Here is a 15271-nt window from a genome sequence, read left to right on the forward strand (position 1 = left end):
AACCGGGAGGCAGTTAATCTGTCACATATAGGGCCAAGTAGGTCTGGAGAGCTTTATTCTCTTAATAAATTCAATAATCTTTTTAAAACTGCATTTTGTGTTTGCTAGGGTTATCTTTGTCTAATATTAAAAATTGTCTGATGATCTGAAACATGCAAGTCAGACAAATATGCAAAAACTAAGAAAGAAATACTAAAATCCACTAAAACAAAACATTGTGCTCATAAAACTGGAAAGGAAATGTATTTCTTTTTCAGCTTGTTGCATTTGACAACAACCTGCCCATTGAGGTGTGGGTGCATCTCTTTACCTAGACCCAGGATTTCAAGATGAGTGTGATTCAACTGTGTTTGTTTGGAATACCTTTTGTAAGGTTCTTAAATCTTGACCCTGACAAATACCCTCATTATGACAAATAAAAAGACTAAAACTAAAACTGAAGCTAATGAAAAGACAGCAAAAACAAAGTGTTTTAAAACACTTAAAAAGACAATTGAAACAATAAATTCCACTGTGGGAACAATAACTAAAATCAATTAAAATCAGAAACTGAAAATAAAATAAAATAAAAAAAATAATAATGCTCAGATTCTTATCTAAGATATGGCAGCCATAAATTATTGTTGAACATCTCAGTCTAATGTGCTGACACTATATGGTTGTGGATTTGTTCCAGTTCAGTCACTAGAGCGTGAGATTAACACTCCTGGCACAGTTAGTAAGACACTGGTGGGCTTTAAGGCCTGACACAGAAATGGCACTAGCTCATCCCAAAGGTGTTGGAAGGGGCTGAGGTCAGTGTTCAAGGGCCTTATCCACCCTGAAGGTTTCTCTTAACTGGAACTAAGGAGGGTGTGAACAGTAATATGTCCGTGTGGTGTCTGAACACCGTATGTAATCTATTTTCAGATGGATTATGTTTTCTCTGTGTGAGAAGAGAAACAGATTGAGAGAGATCTGTAAACTGACACGGCCTCTTCAATCCGTCCTTTCCCCCACAGTTCACTGAATCGCTGTCTTTACTCTCGCTCCTGTGGCGCCAGTGAAGTAAAGGCCATCCTCACTGTCACTCACGGATTTAATCATTCGGATCTACCCAGGCTCTCGCCTCATTTTCTGCCTCCGGTAATAGCGTTTCAGCTTCGTACGGGCGGTGAGTGCGCCCTGTCCAAGGTGCTGCAGCGGCGCGCGGCCCCGCCCATCCTCTCCTCTCACTCTCTCTCTCTCTTACACACACACACACACACATACACACAAATACACATTCACACTCCATCGTTCTCCTGCGACCACGTGACGTTCCCTCTGTCGAGTCTCGCGGAGAGCATCAGACTGCACCTTTTCCTCCTCAGGAGAACGGAGAGAAGGAGAGGGGGAGAGCGGCATTGAGTCACAGAGAGAGAGAGAGCGAGCGAGAGAGAGAGAGAGATTGAGCGCGAGAGAGGAAAGGGAAGCTAGAGAGAGTGTGTATGAGAGAGAGAGCAATAGCACCTTGTCGCCTGGAGGCGATCCTATGATAGTTTCGTCCCTGTCCGGTAGACCGACTCAGTCTGCCACCAGGCGCGCGCCTGCTCTCTCCTCTCTCGCGAATTCGGGGGAGATTCTCCTCAAATGGAAGGGAAATCGATGAGCCGCGCGCGGCACTGTTGCCACGGAACCACAGGATGCGCGTGAGGTAGGTCGGTTTTCTAGTGTAATATGTGCCTGAGCTGAGGGAACACCGCGGTCGGTTTGCCTTTTATTTACCGGGGCGAGGCTGCCACGACACTATTACAGGTGTAATTCCAATTAAAACAGCAGGTTAACCGTATAAAGAAAAAAAATAAGTAATTAACATGTAACCGGTGAGCTAAGCTGTAGTTAACGTCAGGCGCTAAGGGCTCAGGTGATGAGACCGAGCCCCCGGTGTAGTCGAGAGGGAGAAAAAAATGGAGAGAAAATATAGCCGCAAATCGAGAATCGATATTTCAACCGCATTCATTCACCCCGTCTATCAATAACTGTGATGTCGCCGCTTTTCGCCTCTCAAAGACTCCGAGAAGACGCTACGTGTAGTCCACTGTGCGTGTGCATTTGCTGCCACTGTGGGGTTGTGCCGTGTGTGCGCGTGTGAATGTGTTCAACTGTTTGAAATGGGCTCTGAAGCCGTTAATTCGATAAAAGCGAGGCGGTTTGAGTCATCCGCCGCAGCGCGCGGTGCTGCTCCCGCTCTTTGTGATGAACCTAACACGGTGTTTGACGGTGCCGCGAGGTAGCCTCGTTAAACCCATTTACAAAATAAACTGAAACACGAAAGCTGTTGATTAAAATCTGTAAGAATACCGCCAGTGTCAGAGTGGGTCCAGCTGTTCTTTTTGGACATTATTAAGGCCGCCGCAGGTATGCCACTTTATAAAAATCTCCTGCGGCATGATGGGAGCTCTGCTGAAGGAGGTGCTGTTTGTGTATGTATGTATGTATGCGCGTGCCTATATACTGTATGTGCTTGGCTTAAACCACTGCCGTGTGGGCTGCGTGGAAGTAAAAATTCTACGTGTTAATCTGTATGTTTATAAAGACTTATGTGGGCCTGCTCCTTGTGTAGTGTGACAATATGATGTCTTTGTGTGTATGCGCGCAGAAATGCACGAGAAAGAGTAATCTGAGAACAACAGCGGGATCAGGTTGTGTATGTGTGCGCGAGAGTTTGTGTATTGTATATATGTATGCGTGAGTGTGTGTGTGACCCTGGTTGATTGTGCCGTCTCTGTTCTCTCTGTAGGTCGCTGGAGAGAGTGATGACGCGGCAGTGAGAGACACACATACCTCACTTGCACACACACATACATTCGAACACACACAAACACACACATTTTTTTTTTTGCCCACACACACTTTAAGTCTTGCCCTACTAAGAAAGGGAGGAGGGGGAGAAAATACTGCTATGACGGTGTCATTTCTCTCCATTACCAGTGTGTGAGACACACACACACACACACACACACACACACACTTGCACTTGTACTCCGTGGGGAATTGCCTGCATGGGGGATAAGGCCCTATCTAGGGCACAAAGATGGAGTTCACATACAATTTGTCACATATCTAACACTCACACAGACGTTCACACAAACACACACACCTGGAATCTCATATGTCAGAAGATAAGAATAAAGACTGAATGGAGAGGAGACACTGAGCATCTCAGAGACGACACAAACAAGAGGCCAAGGGAAAAAAAGATGTCCAAAGCATACTGAAAGGATGGCGGGAGCCGCTGTTTGACCCCCTCCCTTTCCTGGAGCTGAATCCTATAGGAGCCAACCTTTGAAAGGAGCACTTGCAAGATAGAAGGGTCACCTGAGAAACCCATAAAGAGTTCTTCACAAGCCCCTACAGTTGTCACCATGAGCTGTAGGCTAGAGGGAACACCCCAGCTCTAGCCACTATCTCCTCCCGTGTGTGTGTGTGAGTGTGAGCGTGAGTGTGTGTATGAGTGTAATGGCGGTTTGTGTTTGGGCGGCAGCCCCACTGCTCTTCCTGGGGCTCTGCCTGTGCAGCGTGGGGGGCCAGGCCCAAGGTGAGGTCCTGGAGTTTGGAGGCGTTTCCAGCCAGTGGGGGCGGTTCCCAGTATGGAACGCTTGCTGCGAGAGTGTGCTGAGCTTCAGCCTGCGGACTCACAGCCAGGAGGGCCTGCTGCTCTACCTGGATGACGAGGGATTCTGCGACTTTCTGGAGCTGCTGCTTCTCCACGGTCACCTTCGGCTGCGTTTCTCCATCTTCTGTGCTGAGCCGGCTGAGCTGCAGTCAGGTGTGGCGGTGAGTGATGGGCGGTGGCACGCAGTGCGTGTCAAGCGGGATTGGAGGAACACCTCGTTGGAGGTGGATGGGCGATTGGAAGGATGGGCAGAAGTGAAGAGTAAGAGAAGAGACATGACAGTATTCAGTCATACCTACATGGGCGGGGTGAGCCCAGAGCTACATTCTTCGCCCCTCCGCCTCACCTCTCCTTCAGTGCGGGAACACCCTGCCTTCCGTGGCTGGATCACGGCAGTGAGCATCAACGGCTCACTGGTGACACTAGACGGCTCAGAGGGCGTCACAGTAACAGCTGGCTGTGGCCCAGACCATCAGTGCCAGAACGGAGGGGTGTGCAATGTGGTCAACGACCAGGCTGTCTGCGACTGCTCCGACACCGGCTACCAAGGCAATGACTGCAGCGAAGGTAAGGCCCAAAATCATGCTGACCCATCATATACATCCCATCCTTTACACATACACATGTACACCTCAAAAGACACATGCACATACGCTTACATATGTGGACATATATGTATACCTCTCTTTACAAACACCAAGTCCTTCAACAAAGATATCTATTTCTCATTCACACCTTCACATTTACCTTCAATTTGTGTGTATGGACCAGGAGCCTTCACAAACAGTGCAAGACATGCATACTGATTATGTTTGAGATTGATTTCTTACACCTGCCGGTGGCTCCCAGTTTAAGTGAGCTCCTCCAGAACCCAAAATTAAGCCCACTCCCAGGAAGAGAAGTCAGTGTAGTGAAGCTGGAGAAGAGAGCTTGAAAACAATTTGAAACAAATTCTTGAAAGTCACTAAAATGGCTGGCTGCAGGTTTTGAGGAGCTCAGTAGGTGCATTTGGCAAAACACAATAACTATATAGATCAGTTGTGGACATGGCTGTTGGCTCATGTTGAGAAACTCTAATTGGAGCAGGGCTTAGATGCTGGAAATCAGTGGTTGTTATATGGCCGACACCTGCCTGCCTGTGTTAATGGATTTGCATTGATTCTAAATGGCCTTCAGAGGTACCATACATAGGGTGCTGAATGATGTGTGTACAATCTATCGCCTGCCATTAATTTGAACAGCTTGCAGCCTGTTAAGATGCTCTGTTTGCGTCTGTGTGATTGTGTGTAATGATTTTGTGTCAGTGCTTTTATGCATAATAAAAAAGGAGACAGTGTTGTGTTTATAAAGATGAAAAAGTCAGACTATAAACGCTTGTAAGTATGCCGCAGATCGTTTTATAACTGCTAGAAGACCTTCTCTTAATACTTCCAGTAGTGCCTTTGGTCACTACAAGTGCCAATACATTGGGCAGCGTACTGATGGCTGTTACAAAAATGAAACAGCTGCTTAATGAACTCAGCTACCAGGTTATGGTTATCATTGCAAATTCGTTAATTTCCCCCTTCTAAGTTGTGTGTGTCTTCAGATTTGCTTCAGTTCATTCAGAGATAATTTGCATTCTTAATCGATAGCTCTCTAAAACGAGTCTGTGCTTTTTTGTTTTCAGCACCAGCGATACCAATCAGCCCCCCCCCCCCCCCCCCCCCCCCCCCCAGCAATTGATTTTTCTTCTTTTTCCTCTTCTTTTTTTTAAATGACACAAATGTATCAGCCAAAAAACAGCCGAGTGGCCTTCCATCATGGCTAACCTTAAACCCCACCCAGCACCAATTTCAACATCACACATCCCCTTTAGCCACCCGTCATATCACACCCTAGCATTTAGTGGACAGTAGGCTGGCTTAGGTTACCATGGAAACAGGACTAATAAGAAGACACGATGAAAGATGCGTTCCTAACCCTCCTGCTTCCACGCCTCAGCTCCAGCCTCCCCCCTTCTGCACTCGTTTGTACCTGCAGCTCCAAATGACTTCAGGCATCATATCTGCCACGCAGTCTTTCCACTCTGTTTACACGCATGTTGCAGTGAGTGGAGATTACTGCGTGTTTAATCTAGGAGGCATGTTCACAAATCGGGCCACCTGTCCTACAACAAACAAGGGAGATGCACACAAACGAGGCAATTAACAAACAGTTAATTAAAAAAAATAGGAAGCATAAGAAGTGAACCTAAACTAACAATGACAGGTTTAGTTGTAAAGTCAACACACTGGCTTCAGGTGTTGCCAGGGTTGCCTGTGTTGTCCACCTCTAGTACCTGGAAAGAAAATAGCCACACACATTCCATAGCCAGGTGCAGATGGGCATTTTAAGCAAAAATATTATTCAGTACTTATCAGTTTCAATGGTGTCTTTACAGATTTTGCATTGGACCTTGTTTTCAGTTGTTTTTCTTCAGAACTTTAACAGCTGTTGCATTTTGTGGACTCACAGAAACATTTGATTTCCCCATGTCTCACATGGTGTAGTGGTCTGGCGATGGTCATTAACATCTGTCCATCTATTTTCTTAATTGCTTATTCAAATGAGAGTCATGTTGGAGGGCTGGAGACTATCCCAGCTATCATAGGTCACACTGGACAGGCACCAGTTCATCACTAGGCTAACAACAGGGAGACAGACAACCATTCACACTTACAGTCACACCAATGTCCAAATTAGAATCAGTTAATACCTTAACATGCATATTTTTGCACAGTATCGGCACAGGCAGAATATGCAGACTCCACACAGAAAGGCTGTGTTACCTCCTACCAGCCACTGGTAAAAACAAGGTGATATCTAAATGTTTTAAGACAAGAATCAGTGACATAGTCTATTTATTGATTTAGAATTTAATGACTTTGAAATGACCTTATTAACCACTACAAAAGGCAACATATGGGCTTCTTTTCAATATACTTTTTTGCTTCCTCCCCTCACATCTCTTTCTCGCATCTTAGCTCCTCCCAGTGAGGATATAAGGTGAAGATGCAAGGACGAGATGCAAGGACAGCGGTGCCGAAGCTTCCATTATACAAATCCATGGATCCATAGTGCCAGCCTTAAGAGCTGCTGGTTACTTATAACAGGCTTCACAGTTGGACGCCCTGTCTAACTCATTCATAAAGATTTCCTAGAATCTTCTATAAGGAACAATTTAAAATTTTACCTTTTAAAGACAGATGGATATGAAAATCTCTTGTTTATAAATTCATGAAATATGAAAGTTGTTTAATACATTGAATTAGCTGCAGCTATAATAGTAATTAAATGAACATTTTAAATCCTCTAATTCATGTATAGAACAGTGCTGTTTGTTCTGAATTGTTACATTATTATTTGCACTAAAATGCGCCACGTGGCTTCATAAAAATGTTTTCGATTGTAAATGAAAAAACAAATTGGGGCTTTGCTTGACGGCACAGCACAACAGTGCATTGCGCCTCAGTATGTGCTTTCTGTCAATCCTGTAAATGACACTACAAAGCAAGCACTGTAAAAATAAACTGCTACATGTGGAGTTTTCCGGGTCATCGGAGGAGAGGGGATGCGAGGAAGCAAAAGTTAGTGCAATTAAAAATCAGACGCAGCACGGAGAGGGTCGTCAAAGGCAATAATGAAAGTCTTGACCACCACTCCTAACATGCCACGGAGATAAAAACGGTATTAAAGTAGGTACATTTATGTTCATTTGTGAGGAAATAATTAGTCTATATGAGAGAGAAATAAGAAGAAAATTAATTAGCAGCTGTTTTGATGATTAAAAATGAATTAATTAGGAAGAAAATACAAAGAATGTCCCCGAATGTAAGCATTTGATGTTTTTCTTTGTCATATATGAAAGTAAACTGAATATTTATTGGGTTTTGTACTGACTAATAAAACAAGCAGAGTATCTTACCTTGACTATTATTTAACTATTTTCCAATATTTTATGAGCAAAAAGCAATTAATTGGGTGAGTCATCTGCTGATTAAGTAATCATGAAAATGCGTTTAAGCCACTTCTAAAGTAGAAATGCCAAATATTCCCTTGATCTAGTTTCTAAAAAGTGAGAGATGCTGTCTTTTTTGTCATTTGTATCATTTTACATTTAATATATTTATGTTTTGGGCTGCTGGTCAGAAAAAATAAGAGTTTAAAAGCATCATCTTGTGCCCCGGTACTTAACGCCAGACAATTTTTAGTATTATTTAGTAGTTTTGGCATTTTGCAGACTAAATCATTAGTGCTAAAATAAATAGCAGTTGTTGGGCTTTTGTGCTGCACGTGTGTTCAGGAAGTGAAAGGTGAAGCTATGATCAGCTCTGTGCAGAAACTCAGTGCTGCACTGAGAATTAGGTATGATCCAAGCCAGTCTAATCCAGTCTGCTGTTCTGCTGCTGCTGCTTAGGGCACAGTGGGAGACAGACAGCAGTGGCACACGCATACCTGCACAAACACGTGCAACACAAAATATACAATCACACAGAGAAACACATTCACACAGTGCACTGGCTCCAGCACCAGCATTAGTCACAATACCACTGAGGTTCCTAACAGCGGTGTAGCTTTACAGGCTAAATAAGAGGTGAAGACATTTTATGGAAAAGCTCACACCAGATACAATATCTACTTTTCTCTGGCGCTCGTCGCTCAACAAGAGGCCACTTATTCCTTTTAAGGGGGTGTTTTATATTCCTAGTGTTGGACTCACATTTCATTTGTGAGTGAAGCCAATTGTTTTGGAAAACATGCGCCAGAGTCATGTTTTTTCTCTTGGCACCAGTGGCTGCTGTTAGTAATTGTAGTCACATAAATTGTAGTCTCGAGTTTGGAGGTCTGCTTAGACGGATGTGCTTCAATGTCTTAAGTAAGAAGCTTTGTAGCATTACATGGTTAAAATAATGTGGAAATTCTCTTTTCAAACTAAATTGCAGCTTCAGAGAAAACATATTATTGTGTTTTACTTTAGAGCTGAAATTTGCTCTGAGACTTGGTATTGTAGCTTAGCATTAAGTTTTGGTGTAAGCAAATCAGTTCAGACTCTTCTCTTTTTATTTTTGTAGATTAAGATTTCAGAGTTTAGGCATAAATGTTGAATGAAAATGATGTGCAATTGTAACACAACATTTTTCAATGTTTTCATTATTTTAATTATTAATTTGCATAAAATTGCAAAACTTCTGGGTTAAAATGGCCCCCCCAAAAAGAGTTAAAAATTTCACTGGCTGTCTGACCGGGTTGCACCCCAAGGCATTTGTAGCTTAGCTGAGCCAGGCTTTCCCCTCATAGCCATGAGGTTTGGCAGATAAGGATATAGTGCAAAATAGCATGCCTTTTATTTGCAGTTTATGCATCAGAAATGGGTTGATACGCTACGTTTTGGGGACATAGTTTTGAGAGGCATTTGCAGACAGTGAATTTCAGATAACAAACACTGGAAATAGCATAGCTGTTTTTGTGTGCAGCTGCATTTTTGGTTTCTATATTTGGCCAGCTTTTCACGTATAGCGTCACAATTATTAATTGCTTTTGGATTTAATATATTAAATTCTTTATGGGCAAAAAAAAAGAAAAGAAGAGGCAAATTCTATACCCTAAATTCTAAAGCAATCAGTCAAAGGAAAACTAGTTGATTTGTGCAGTTGCTAGAAGGGGGGGAATCAAATGCCTTGATTGATAGGAAGGAGGAAAATGCATCAGTTTGTTATGTGGAGGAAACTGCAGTTAACCAAAAGGGCAACTCAGCAATTAAAGAAAAATGAGAAGGTGGGTTCAGCTGTGTCAAGCATATCAGCAGCAGTTTTTTCATCTGTCAATTTCATCAGTGCACATTAGGCACAATAATTTTTTTTTAAAAAGCCTAAAGAAGCTTAACAGTCAGCTCTTGAAGGTTAATTGAAATCTTTTTTAGTTACTTACTGGTAGTAGTATTAAAAAAACTCACAGACATTAGTTCTGGAAACAGATTTAATGGACTGAGCTTTTCTACTGAAAGTGCAGTCTTTCTTAGCCAGCTAACCAACACACAGACCTTGGACAGAAGAGTGCAACGCCATCTTTAAATTCTCAGAATCATTCTTGGTTCAGAGATATAAAGAAGTTGGTGAGGAAAAACTGAGCAGATGATGTGTTTTCTTTGGATAGCCCACATTTTCTGGAGGGCTATTTTGTGTGTTCTGGATCTATAATATTTATTTTTAAAAAAGCTGGCCTCATGCGCTGTTGTTCATTTTGGTGTGACAAGATACCGGCACTGTGGGATATCTCAAACCCCAGGAACCGCAGGCTGAACCAATATATATGCATCAGCAACACTAGCAGTGAGTTACTCTTACGGATTTATAGTTTTTCAAAGGAAATTCTCATTCTAGATGCACTGACACACTTTAGAGGAGATAATTCTCAGTTTGTGTTTAAAATTAAGTGGATGGCTAAAAAAGAAGGGGACTAGAGGCCCAGGTCTCTTTGACTGAAGCAAAAACATGTTAATAGCATCTAAGGTTGCAAATATGTTGATTGTAGGTTGTGAAAGAGTTGTCGCTTTCAAAACTGGGATGATCATTATTTGCGAGTATATGAGCCGACACTGTGTAGTTGTTTTGTGTAGAGTCAGGCAAAGCCGGGCATAAAGGTTTATCTTTTATATGGTACCTTGAAATTACTGTGTTATTTTGAACCCAGCAGCCTCGGTGTAGCTGCACAATAAAGCTTTGAGATAAAATTATAACCCTCTAAAAATTAGAAAAAAATTCAGTTATGAATCTTTAATACAGAATGAACATGCTCTGCTAGAGGAAAATATGAATCCTTAGGACTATGCTAGAAATAAGCAATTTAGCTGTGGCAGTCTTAGTTTCCGTACACGTTTACAATTACACAGTATCTTCAAGGCTCCCAAATGATCCACTTTTATTCCTGCTCATATTTTTGCAGATTTGTGTCAAGCCTAGAAGTATTTGCAAAGCGTAATGTTGTTATTTACTGTAGGCATTCTCAGCCCTGAAAAAACTGCAGTATATTACATATTTAATACCAGTGCAATGAAGGAACTATTTATGAGGGTTTTGTTCCGGAGCACATCAATATGTCACTTTGGTGAAATAAAATGATTTGAGATACTCAGAATATAGATGTAGTAAGTGAAGACAGTTTGAGCAGAGCCCGTGCATAAATGTAATTACTGTCTAAGTTATTTTGCCCTCCAGTGAAGGCAGAGTGAACCTGGCTTGTTAGGCCTGGCCTGGCTTGCATTGTCCTTGAGGGCAAATCACTGTTAGCATGCTAATGGTTCCACCTGTTTCTGCCATGCCACCGGCACAAGGGCAGAGGGAAGGAAACACTCACATGAACACAAAGCTCAAGACTCACACATCCACACACAGGCGCCCAAAGTTTCATGTACACACAAGCACACAGACACACACACTCTGTCCCAGTATTGGACCATGCATGCCCCTTGTCTTCCTGCACTGCTAATCCATCCCTACATGTTTACCCTGCTATTTCACATCATTATTACTGCCATAGTCGACGTTGGTGTGAGTGTGTGTGCGTGTGTGTGTGTGTGTGTGTGAGAGAGAGAGAGAGAGAGAGAGAGAGAGAGAAAGCGAGAGAGAGAGAAGGAGGGGAGAGAGGTAAAGAGGATGTGGGAGAGATTGCGAGATTGAAAGTGTGTGTTGCATGCTATATGTCGGGGGGCTCCGGGGAGAGGAAGCGGCTACAAGGTAAGTTATGGGGTAAATGGCTCTTGAATCCAAACCTACAGGTAGGACTGTATATTTACACCAACACCCCCTCCCCACCCCTCTACCTGAATACCCCTACCTCCACCCCTGTGTACCCTACAAGTGTGGGTGGGCGTGTGTTTGTTTACGCTCTTAGATATGTGTTTTTGTACCCGCGTGGAGTCGTAGAGAGACTGTTCATCTGTATGTATAGATAAATCTCAGTTTTGGCTACCAGTGCAGCATGGTATCCATTGTGTCCGTGCGTGGACTTTTGCATGTGTGTTGCCGCGGTAACCCCGGACAGGTGTGCATGTACAGTAAGTAGCCATGGTAACCCAAGGGCTGAGCATGCATGTTAATGAATGTCTGTCTCTCTCTCTCCTCGGCCGGCCGCAACACCTTTCCAGAGCACAGCTACACTCCAGGTAGGTTGTACTATCTATCTATCTATCTATCTATCTATCTATCTATCTATCTATCTATCTATCTATCTATCTATCTATCTATCTATCTATCTATCTATCTATCTATCTATCTATCTATCTATCTATTTCAATATCCTGGTCTTAGTTCAAACTTTTCCTCATTCTTCTCGCTTCTTTTTTCTAATCGACACCTTTCTTGCTCTTCAGTTAACTCGTAATCATGATCATCTTTTCTTTTTCATCATTCCTCTTCTCGCTTTCACATCTTTTCCATGTCAGTATTACCTTCATCTCTCACTCAGCACATTTTCTGTTATGGAAATACATTAGTAATAGATAGCCAGGTTAAAAAAAGGTAACCAGCCTAGATGTATGTTGGTCTGTGTGGGTATGTAGGGGTTGGATGCTGATATCTGGTAAGTACTACATCTCATGCGCAATCATCTGAAGTGGCTCTTGCCTCGAGGTTATGTAGACGCGCAAATACTGTAAAGTGTACGACCTAGTTTATGGCTATGTGCAAACGTCTGTGTTCATACCTGTTTGTGCGTAGGATCGGTGCCTAGGATAAGTAAGTGTCTTCAAAGCGAGGGTTGTTTTGTTTTTTTTTTAGAGATTTTGTATAATTTAGATGACTCATGCACTCACAGATACACACACCGGCACAGAGAAATTTAGCCTTCATCAGCATGCCATTGACAAACTCCTGTATCACAAAATCACATACATGCGCACACACAGACCCCATGATCCTTTACTGTGCTGACTGTGCTCTTGTCTTCCTTTAAGGTCTGGCACACCTGATGATTGGCGACCAAGGTATGGCCTCCTCTTACCTCACTTCCTGTTGTCCTCTGCTATACCATCACCCTTCCCTCCCCCTTACCTCTTAACTCCCCCTACACTCCTCCAACACTCCTTGTATCCCTCCCCCACCTCATCGCCATCTGGAGCCGAAGAAAGTTGTCTCTCTAGGCACTGAACGAAGGTCAGTTTTTTCTCCGTGATTAAGACGTTAAACAGTCCAGAGTTTTAATTTAAGCTGAAACGAATGCAATTTGCTGAAACAGTTAGACCTGAACCATGCCTTTGAAGATTATTTTAGGTGTTAAGTGATGAATCTGAGAGAAACTTCTTCTAAGATATATATTCAGTAGTCAAGGCTGGAGTAACGGGAGGGTGTAGATGGCTGCTGCTTCAGCGCTTGGTTGGATTAGACTTGGCAGGGCTCCAGGTCATGGAGATGGATCTATGGGCCGACTGACCGACTGACAACATGGATGGTTTGATTTGGTCTTTACTATTCACCTCATTTCATTTTCTCTCATCTGTGTGTAAGAGTTTGACTGAGAGGGATGTGAGTGCTGAGTGTGTGTGTGTACGATGTAGCCATACATGTGCATGTGTGCTCTTACAACAGGGTTTGAATCAGTGACTGGAAGCTTTCAGAGAAACGCACATCCGCACTCCTCCATGGCTTTTCATCTGCTTCCAGCATGTCTCGCTCTGCCGTTGCCGGTGCTCACATGGGCTCCCGTTAATACGTTGGCGAGCGCATGTGATTCTGAACAGATGTTCCTGCAGCATATGAAAGCATTGCTGCTACACCTCAAAACACAAGTTGCCCAGTGTTTTTGAAGACATCCCCAAAAACAAGTGCCACTGGTCTGCTTGAAAACTGTTCACTGATGGCCAAAAAACTCACACTGCCACACCTCTTTTCTTCTTGCCCCACCCCCTTCTCCTTCTCCTTCTTTGTTCCTGCCCTCTTACACTCTGTGTGGGACACCACCCTTTGTGATTTTAGGAAAGCTCAGAGGTACCTCCCATACTTTTTTATGTATCTATGGCTAATGAGCTATTCTGGATGGTTTTGAAGTTGAATGTATTGACAGGCTCTTGAATGTATGGTAATTTCAGACTTAGAGCTGTTCAGCTTCAAATTCTTATGTGCAATTGCTGTTAAATTGGAATGTTTCATTTTTGGTAAGGTAAGGTGTTGACGTATGAGTGTGTGTGCATATGCGTGCGTGAGCGTGCTGTTACTTTTGCCTGCATGCGTGCGACTGAATAGAAGCTCGAGCCTACCATGCTTTTGAAAATCGGGAAGGTAGGTGCTGCTCGATCGGTCGGCTCTGCATGACGCTGATGAATACACTGATTGGCCCACATGAAGACAGGCTTGATCGTGACAGGCTGATCTGCGTCTATTGTGCTCTTTGATTGGATGAGAGAGACGATGTGATGACGGCTGTCTCCCATTGTGACAGGGCTGCCGTGCATTCGCTGAAATGTGCCATTTAATAAAATGTTCATCCTAGCTAGCAGATAGAAATATCTTGAAGAGAACAAATGATGTCTCTAAACATCTGTCATGTAAGACATCTCTATTATGACAAGTATATTTCTATCTGGGCTTTTTTTTCTGTGTTTTGATTGCTAAGTAAACTCACATTGCTGAAGTTTCTGCCTTAAAATGTCTGCCGTGAATCATCCAGGTGGCAGTGAAAATTTAATGGCTTCATCTGGCTTATGCTCAGCATTTTAAATCACCTACTCAAGGACAGACATGTATTAACATATGTTTCCAGCATTATTACACAATGTATTCAGTGTATTTGTGTATAGTGGATGCCCTCACTATTACGGATGTTTGGATTGTGATAGGCTAAAAAGTAAAACTGTTTCTCTTATTTATTTTTTAAACCTTTGAAGCCTCTTTCAGACACTGTACACATGAAAAGGCTGCGTGTGTGTTTGCGCGAGTGTGTTTTTGCTCTGCATACTGAGATGTAAAGGCTGTCAAATGGTGCAGACGAAGCCTAGCTTAGGTTAGCTCAGCGTAAAGAGGCTTTTTGAGGAGCCTGCAAAGCTGAAATGAGTTTCTTTGAGGGGGTGGATTGGTGTGGGGAGGGGTGTCTTAGAAAGATATATAGCATATGTGTGTGTGTGCGTGTGCGTTTGTGTGTGTGGGCAGGAGAAATTGAGAAAAAGAGACCGTGCCTGTGAGAGAACAGCTAAAGGAATGAATGATAGAGGGAGCAGAGAGGGAAATAGGAAGCGAGGGAGAGATAAAGTGAGTCGTCTTTTCTCCTGTGATGTAGAGCAACTGCCTGTATCTGCAAAGGGACAGCGGTGCTCCTGTCTGCCCTCCCAGCCCAGTCATTCACCAAGGGAGATCAGCCCTGATGGGGAGCGCTGGACCTTTCCCCTCCTCCATAAAACACAGTTATCATTCTCCCTGGAAATGATACCCACAGATCACTAATCACTTTGAGTGGGTGAAAATGCACGAATTGTGGAGGGAAGAAAGAAAGGAGGGAGCCAAATTGGATTTTCATAAGTATCGAGCAGCCAAAGGAAGAGGGGGGAAATGGATTTTTTCATGAAAAGTATTGAGCAGCAATAATCTGGATGGAAAATGTGCTTAAAGCCAAGTAGCAGATTTTGCC

At 43.2% G+C, this 15271-nt stretch overlaps 1 protein-coding gene across 9 annotated transcripts in view; it reads left to right on the forward strand.

Annotated features, from left to right (window-relative positions):
- Nucleotides 1–1291: 1291 nt before the first annotated feature.
- nrxn1a (neurexin 1a) overlaps nucleotides 1292–15271 on the forward strand; it is a 67502-nt gene continuing 53522 nt past the window's right edge. For 3 of the 9 annotated variants that reach the window (XM_086303972.1, XM_086303976.1, XM_086303974.1), the window contains exons 1-4: nucleotides 1293–1675; nucleotides 2762–4204; nucleotides 11802–11819; nucleotides 12609–12638. In XM_086303972.1, the coding sequence (XP_086160098.1) occupies nucleotides 3472–4204; nucleotides 11802–11819; nucleotides 12609–12638 (781 nt within the window). In that variant the 5' untranslated portion in view covers nucleotides 1293–1675; nucleotides 2762–3471. Of the gene's footprint in view, nucleotides 1676–2761; nucleotides 4205–11801; nucleotides 11820–12608; nucleotides 12639–15271 lie in introns of all 9 variants that reach the window. The other 6 variants (XM_086303975.1, XM_086303979.1, XM_086303980.1 and 3 more) reach the window with 5 other exon arrangements.

The sequence above is a fragment of the Aulonocara sp. 'chitande type north' Nkhata Bay genome, linkage group LG8 (assembly GCF_057382095.1).
Source record: "Aulonocara sp. 'chitande type north' Nkhata Bay isolate Kocher_YH1m ecotype deep benthic linkage group LG8, A_spYH_male_GT1.1, whole genome shotgun sequence".
Lineage (NCBI taxonomy): Eukaryota > Metazoa > Chordata > Actinopteri > Cichliformes > Cichlidae > Aulonocara > Aulonocara sp. 'chitande type north' Nkhata Bay.